Raw genomic sequence first — 8,232 nt, 5'->3', positions numbered from 1 at the left:
CATCCCTAGTCCATCCCTAGTCCATCCCTAGTCCATCCCTAGTTTATTCCTAGTCCATTCCTAGTCCAGACTGACAGATCTCATGGTTCTGGTTAGAAGTACAGTTGTCAGTTTTCCTCGTCAGCCGACCGTCAGTAACCCAGAATCATTAACTCAGAGCATGTTTTCTAAAATAATAACCAAAAGTACTTCATTCAGTCGTTTGTGAAGCCAGCAGCGCCACCATCAGGTTAGCGTGACGTGAACAGTGTTCCTCAGCAGCCTGCAGAAGCAGGACAACAGTGAGAAGCTCAGGTTTTCCTGAAGGAGTTCTGATCTCAGCAAACAATGAGGTCTGAAACCCTGAGTTCTAGTCGCTGACGTTGTTTACCTCCTTACGCTGACGTCCTCAGACTTGTGCGACTCGCTCTGGTGTGTTTCAGGTGGTGATGAAAACTGTGAACCAGCTGAGCGCCATCGCTCCTCTCAGTCACGTGATGCTTCTTGCTCACCAGCGGCATTCTGGGAAGGTTCTGTGTGCCTGTCAGGTTCCCAAGGTAACCACCACTCACCTGTCAATGACATCACAGGGGGCGGGGCCTGTTTGCACGCTAGACTGGTCAAGTCAGTATCGTGAAAAACTACAGATGAGCTGAAGAGATTTTCAACAGCAAATGAAGATCTGATTAATCCTTCATACAAAGAACTGTTGAAGCTAGTTAGCAGCGTTAGCCGACCAGTAGCAGCGTTAGCAGACTGTTAGTGATGCTAGCTGGTTAGCGGAGCTGTGGAGTGACTGTTCAATATGAAGGTTAAGATCCTACAATAATTACAGTAGTTTATAAACTGTTATATTTTATAGAATGATGTTTTCGACCAGATCACCTGACTGACTTACAATATGATCAGAAAACTCAACCGGTGATCAGCAGGTTGGACACGTTCAAACAACATGATAAAGATTCATCACGTCATCGTGTAAGAGACACAGGAAGTGCTCGGATTAATCAGTAATGACTGAACTCTGTCCGCAGGACTCGTTGTCGCTCGCAGCCTCTGATTGGGCGGTGGCGGTCTGTCATCACCTCGGGGGGAGCGCAGGGGGTTCAGCGCTGGTCGCCAGGGGAACCGGTAGCAGCAGTGACATCAGCGAGGCCCTGAGGTGGGCCGAGGAGTTTGCCCGCCAGAAAACACGGCGATGATGTCATAGACTGTAGGCCCCGCCCACAGCAGCCTCTTGTGATTGGAGGACAGATGTCAGGTGTATTTTAAACATTTCTTTGTTTTAGAAGGAATAAAAACACTCAGTCACTCTTTATTCTCTTTATTCTCTGAACCAGTGGCACAAAGCACCAGGTAGACAACAGGGAGCAATCAGGGCAGGGGGCGGGGCTATAGAGAGCCACTCTGAGCCACCACTGTTTCCAGAACCAGAACCAGGAGCAGATTCCTCAGAGCAGAGACACGTTGAGCCACTGCAGGAGAACCAGACACACAGATGTTAGGGTTCGTTACTAAAGTAGAGCTGTTCTGGTCACTGAGCTCACGGTGAAGCTGTTTGAACCGGTTCCAGGACCGGTACCGTGACCGGTCCTACTGACTGTCTTCAATACACCTGAAGAAGCAGCGCTCTCTGCTCATGTTGTGAAGTGGAGCTAAGCCTAAAGACAACAGGAACATTTCCACCATCGGTCCTCTGATCAGCCTTTGAGACTTTTCCTGATTAGGAACCAATCAGACGTATTGATCAGTTTCAGGTGTGATTGGATGAGTGGGCGGAGCCACAGGGCGTCTGTAGATGTTCTAAGTAAACTAGTTTCGTACCTCCAGTATGTTGAGCGTCACGGTTCCTGAGTTGTCTTTGTCCAGCGTGTTGAAAGTGTCTGAAAGAGAAGAAGCAGCAGCATGAGGACGAGCTGCAGACGTCCTCCTGACCAGCCAGACGACGAGGACTCACCGAACATGGTCTCCAGACGGACCAGACAGGACACAAAGTTGTCGAAGTCAACGGTGAGATCTTGTTCACTGTAGCGAGCGACCAGGACCTGATGGAGAGGGCTGTTGAGACTGAACCCTGCAAGAGAGGCAGTCCAGATGTTAAACACTGGACCTGATGGCGTCTCCTCATCTCTGAATGTTCCCTGTTGGTCTACAGAGTCAGAACCAGGAGGACGACGGTTCTGGTTCTACAGGATCTTGTTAGGCCAGAGTTTGTTTTTTTGCCGACTGTCCAATGAGACGTAATTTTGACTGAAAACCACGTCATAGCTCAGTAGTTGAAGGACCACTGGGAAGTGGACTCTGATGGGTTCTGGGGTTCTGACGGTAACAGTTTTATGAATCAAACTAGTGAACATCCATGCACGTGGACGTAGAAGAACACTGAGAGCTGCTGACTAGCAGCAGGTTCTGAGCATCAGCTCTGTCCTCCTCCTCCTCCGTTAAAGTCCACCTGAAGGTTCTCTGTTTGGGACACTGATCCCAAATGGAGCTGAAGTGTTTCCACATCGGGACTTCGGGGAGCAGAGCAGTACTTCAACAGAATCGGGGGTTAAATTTACATCAGATGCAAAGCTTTCTGGTCAGCAGAACCAGTCTTTAGCACAGTTTGCTAACATCAGCTAGCTGCGGTTGCAGTCAACTACTTGTGCCATGCTGGCGTAGCTTAGCTCGCTACATTTAGCTCCAGTGTAGAGGACCCACCAGCTGAGCACCAAGCAGCTCGCCCAGCAGAGGGAAATCTACAGGTTGTTTAAAATCACTGAGTTTTACCAGCTTCCTCCACAGCCGCCCTCATCTCCGTGGAGCTCATCGTCCCAGAACTATCCACGTCTCTCTCGCGGTAGACTTTCTGTAACAACAACAACAGAGTCTGAGAGAAGAGCTGCAGATCTGTTATGAGAAATGTGGATGTTTGAACATTAAAGCAGGTGAACAGGTTCCAGTGGACCATACATGAAGTCCTACACCTGTAAGTGTGCAGAACATGGGCTCTGTGATGGTTCCGGTGAAACTCACCAGGTAGTTCTCGATTTTGGTCCACAGCACTTTAAACTCCACCAGACCCAGTTTAGCGCTGCCGTCTTTCTGCAGACCAGTTCAGGAGCTGCTGCAACTCAGATTTACATCCGTTCATTCTGCTTACAGGAAACTGTCACAATAAGAGTCCTACTACCATCGGCACAGAGACATTTCAAACTAAAAGCTCTACTGAAGAGACATTGTGTTGGCTGTGTTCGGCCGACTGCCACAGGTAAAAGATGTGTGGCGCTACTTTCAGCGGCGGAAGGATACGTCCAGCAGGTTGACCATGTTGCGGCAGGTTGAGAGGCTGAAGCCGCTGGTCTTGATGTCGGTTCCTGTTGCAGAGACACAGTGAACAGGTGAACAGGTGAGTCCTGCTCACAGCAGGTACATGTTCAGGTGGTGATTCTTACGTTTGGTCACCACTTTGTTGAGGATCTTCATCAGCTCGAAGGCACTGATCTCACAGTCCTGCAGAGACAAACAGTCAGTCTGACCACAGGCCTGTTCAGGTGTTCACATACAGGTGCTCTGTGATTGGCTCACCCCTCCTGCCAGCTGTCCAAACAGACCTCTGAACCGGTCGTCCACGTCGTCCTCGTCGATCTCGATCTGCAGATTAAACTCGGGTCAGATGTGAATAACTGATTGATGCTCAGTGAGCAGCACGACTGAGTCCGAAGCTCAGAGTTTAACGTTCTAAAGGTTCATTTACTACAAAGCAGCAGCCTGAAGGACCGAAGCATGAGGAGAAGTTCCTCTAAGCTCAGAGAGCGAATCAGTCCTCAGCAGGAACAAACATGGTCACCTTTTCCAAAGACCTGGTTTTAGGCCAGTGTTAAGCTGGTTCTGGGCTGGTTTAAGCTGCATGAAGTCAGAAGTTTTAACTGTGAATCTTCAGCAGAAAGACACAAAAACATGCAAAGTAAAGCGATGAAGGAAGAAGCCGACATCTGTTCAGGCTGTAAAGCAGCTCGACTTCTGGTTCTTGAAGACGTTTCGCCTTCATCCCAGAGCCTTCTCACTTCTAACTGACGTGTGGTGAATGATTTGTTTAAAACTCGACGCACCTTCTCCACTCGGGACTCGATGGGGTCGTCCAGCTCTCTGCAGGAACAAACACATTCAGTCACTGAACCAGTCAGCACAAGCGTTACTAAGAGACACATCATGGAGTTCAGCTGCATTGAGGGAATAGGAATCAGACGACAGACAGCTGCAGTTCCTCTTGCGTCCACCAGGTGCTGCTGTGATCAAACCTACTGGAAGTCGGCCTGTTTCTCGGTGAACACTCGGACGCAGAAGTCTCCGTCCTTGTGCGGCTCGAAGGTGGACGGGACGACCAGGTATTCTCCGGGCGGCAGTGTGAGGCGGCTGCAGACCTCTCGCAGGTTGATGAAAGTCTCAGATCGAGCAGCAGAGGCGTGACGTAGGAAGAAGTTCCGGTTCAGGTGGACGTTCCTCTGACCCGAGTACTGTCAGAGAGACGAGGGTTAGTCTCAAATCAGATGGTCGAGCAGCGAAAAGAACTCACTGTTCAGCAGCATCGAGGTCGGCAGCAGCCTGAAGGTGTTGAAGCTCGTACCTCCTCAGGAACCTGGAACGCAAGAAACGGGACACAAGGTTCAGCCTGAACCTTCACCAGTCTGCTCAATCATCTAAACCTCTTCTGCTCCGTCTCAGGGTCCTTCACTGATGTTCATGTTCCTCTGCAGCATAAAGTCCTGCAGCTCTGAGGAACCAGAACATGAAGGAGGCAGAACTCAGACGGACTCATGTTGTAAAAAACGGAGAGAACGCCGTCTCCTCCTCCTGAACATGGAGATGGTTCAGGAGGAGGAGACGGCGTTCGCCTCCTCCTCCTGAACCATCTCCATGTTTCAGCCTCTCCAGACCTTCTCTCTGCTCATCTGTGTTAAAGCATCCTTTAAAGTTAGAACATCGTTGGATTTAGTCTCAAACAGCCTCCGTCTGAGCTGTCACTCAGAAAGTCCTGAGCCAATGGGAACACACCCCTGACACACCTGTCCAGGTGACACATCAGACCGCACAGAGCAAAGACCTGACAGGACGGCTTTCCTTCCAAGGCAACTCTTTATATTGAGTTTTTCACTCAAATTCTTATTTTGGTTTCATGTTAGGAAGTTAACTGTGACTATTTGGCACCATAATGATGAGACCCAGCAGCAGAGGTTCCCTTTAACAGAAACGGACCAATCAAGGCCTTTGGATCCAGACCTGAGGAGTCTGACAGTGAACTGTGCTGGTTGGAAGCTTCCAGAAACCTTTGAGGAACCTTAAGACAACAGTGGTTCTGATGCCTCCTCACCTCATAGATGGCGAAGCCGACCGTGTGCATGTCCTGACCCATCTTCCTCATCCGTCTGCGGTTCTTCTGGATCAGACCGACCACGAAGGTGCAGCCCGCCTCTCCGTCGTCCGGGTCGTCGTCCTCCTCGTCCAGCCTGATCACGAACTGAGGATTCGTCCAGAACGTGTCTGTGAACCACAGAGAACATCAACAACCTTTGAATGAACGACGAAACGTTTTAATTGCTGAACTTAAAAACAGCAAAAACAAGAAGCTGACGTTTACCCACTAAAATGTGATTAATGCTCTTTGTTTCTGCTTCTCTCACTTCCTGTTCACCAGATTTCAAACGATTGTTACAGAGTTTTTAAACATCTTTGAACCTCAAAAGTCGTCGGCAGCTTTAAGAGGCATCTCGTCTTGAAAGAAAAACTAATCAGTACAACGACACAACTTCTCAGCAAGAAACTATAAAACCAGAAACACGTGGAGATCGTTAAACATCTGCAGCATGTGGAGACAGCATCAGTTCCAGGGTTGGACGTGAGGATTCCAGGTTTATACACCTTTGTTAAGTAAATAATCAAAGAGGAAACGTTGCTTCTCTCTGGTCTCCTTCATTCTGACTGAGTCCTGCTGACAGCAGACGTCTCTGAGTTCTGTCTCCTCCTTCATGTGGTTCTGCTTCCTCAGAGCTGCAGGACTTTGTGCTGCAGAGGAACATGAACCTCAGTGAAGGACCAGGAGACAGAAGCTGCTGCTGGAGCTCAGAGGGTCGACGTCCACACGATGCTCTCAGGCGTGATTTCACCTGATAAGCTGCTAATAAATGTGAGAGCTGTGACTGGATGATACAGACTCAGTCAGGAAATGCTGGTTTCCATGTTAGCAGCCAGCAGGGGGCGCTGCTAGCACTACCGGTCACTCACTGGGGTAGTTCCTGCAGCCTCCAGCGGTGGATCCTCTCCTCCAGCTGCTGTCGAACTTGGACAGAGCCCACTTAGAGACGCTCTCGTCGGTCAGAGCGTCGGGCGTCAGGTTGCAGATCTCCAGCCGGGAGTAGTGACGCAGGAAGTCGGAGAAAGACATCCTGTAAGACAGAGCGGAGGGTTTCACTCACCTACACACCTGGTGTGCAGCTCAGGTGTGGAAGTGAAAGCAGGTGAAGTTTTACCAGAACTCTCCATCCTCGGAGCGATGGCTGAGACGCTCCCTGTCCTCGTCGCTGACGTAGCGCCACTCCATGGAGCTGCCAGAGAATATCTGTTAACACTCCACTTGCAGCAACAAAACACAACTGCATTTCCCATGATGCTCTGAGGCCTGTCAGCCAGCAGCCTGACGTTCAGACAAACATCACTGAGACACTGAAGGGAACTAAAATCAGACCGATTCTAAAGGGAGTTCTGAACGGTGTCCTTCTGGATGTTTCTTATGACGGACATCAGACATACGTGTTCCATGAGAGTTCAGCACCACTGGGTCACTGAGGTACTGCTGTGTGTTCATGGTTTAATGAACTACTTCAATCTCTTGTTTCTTGGTTGGTCTGGTTTTCTTTAAATAAAAAGTTGTTCTTATTACTCGTCACTCCAGGCGCCGGTCCACTCCACCTGACCCCAGGGGTTCCTGATCCGGATCAGCTTCAGCATGTCCCCTCTGTATTCCACCTGCAGCCAATCACACACAGAGTTGCACCTGACTCACCTGCAGCACTAAACATTTTAATCAGAGTGAAATCAAGACAAAGAAAACAGGAGTCCATCGTTTCATTTCGTTTATAGGATCCCCATTAGCATTAGCATTAGCATCGGCTGTTCTTCCCGGAGTCCACACACATACGCACAATCACACTTATACACACAACAGCCACAAACAACAAACATCACAGCTCGTCTCGTTAATTTACAAAATAAGGTGGAGAAACATATAGTCATCCAGTACACTATACATTAAATCCTACACAGAATTATAGATCCATCATTATTAATCTAACTCATAATTCCTCATCATAGACACACGATCAGAAGGACCTTACACAACATCTTCATCCATCCTGTTCTTCAACCAATTGAAATCCAAGAAAATTGGGCAAAAGTACATTTTACATTCTTAGCTCTCACCAGCATTACATTTTATTTTGAACACCGTAAATATTGTTTCAACAAGACGTTGAACCGATCTCTACTATCCTCTTGAACTAAATCCAGTGGTCGTGAATGCACCACCACGGCTCTGGACATGACTGTTGTCTGCATTGCACCTGTTGGTGCTTTACGCAGAACAAACCGTCATCGTGCTACGAATTGTGTTCGATAATCATGTTGAGCAAACTGAGAAAATAGCCTTTCATGTCGTGTCTTTGGAGATCACATCAGCAGAATATTCCTGACAGCGTTTAACAGAACATCCATCTTAATGCAGTTAAAGTAAAGCCATCATTTATTAACTTATCTGACAACAAAAAGTGATCTATCACATCAAATGCTGAACTGAGATCACGTAGCACTACACCCACTAGACTCTTCTTATTTTGCTCACTTTGCCATTCGTCAACCATTTGTGTCAGTGCCGTACAAGTGGAATGCATTTGATCAAAAACTATTCTCTCCATAATCTTTGCTAAGGCTGGTCACAGACTGATCGGTCAACTGTTTGCACCAGAAACCTGTACAGCTGGATTCTTTGAAAGTGGAATAATGTTTGCTGTCTTCCATGCCAGTGGACAAATACATTTTTCAATACTCAAATTAATGATGTGACAGACAGGAACAGCAATTAAATTAGCAGCAATTTTAAGAAATTTAGCGTCTACATTATCCACACCCGCTGGTCTGTCCTTGATCCACACCCGCTGGTCTGTCCTTGATCTACACCCGCTGGTCTGTCCTTGATCTACACCCGCTGGTCTGTCCTTG

General features: G+C 48.3%; 1 protein-coding gene and 1 pseudogene across 1 annotated transcript in view; one reads left to right on the top strand and one right to left on the bottom strand.

Annotated features, from left to right (window-relative positions):
• aars2 (alanyl-tRNA synthetase 2, mitochondrial (putative)) overlaps nucleotides 1-1,281 on the top strand; it is an 11,520-nt gene extending 10,239 nt beyond the window's left edge. The window contains exons 21-22 of the mRNA XM_008301635.1: nucleotides 423-536; nucleotides 1,014-1,281. Of these exons, the coding sequence (XP_008299857.1) occupies nucleotides 423-536; nucleotides 1,014-1,181 (282 nt within the window). The 3' untranslated portion in view covers nucleotides 1,182-1,281. The remainder of the gene's footprint in view (nucleotides 1-422; nucleotides 537-1,013) is intronic.
• A 6-nt stretch (nucleotides 1,282-1,287) lies between these two features.
• Nucleotides 1,288-8,232, bottom strand: part of LOC103372079 (calpain-2 catalytic subunit-like) — a 14,236-nt pseudogene continuing 7,291 nt past the window's right edge.

Source organism: Stegastes partitus, unplaced genomic scaffold, assembly GCF_000690725.1.
Source record: "Stegastes partitus isolate 25-593 unplaced genomic scaffold, Stegastes_partitus-1.0.2 Scaffold1693, whole genome shotgun sequence".
NCBI classification, from domain to species: Eukaryota; Metazoa; Chordata; class Actinopteri; family Pomacentridae; genus Stegastes; species Stegastes partitus.
Note: the sequence above shows the minus strand (reverse complement) of the source record. Positions and strands in the feature narration are given on the sequence as shown.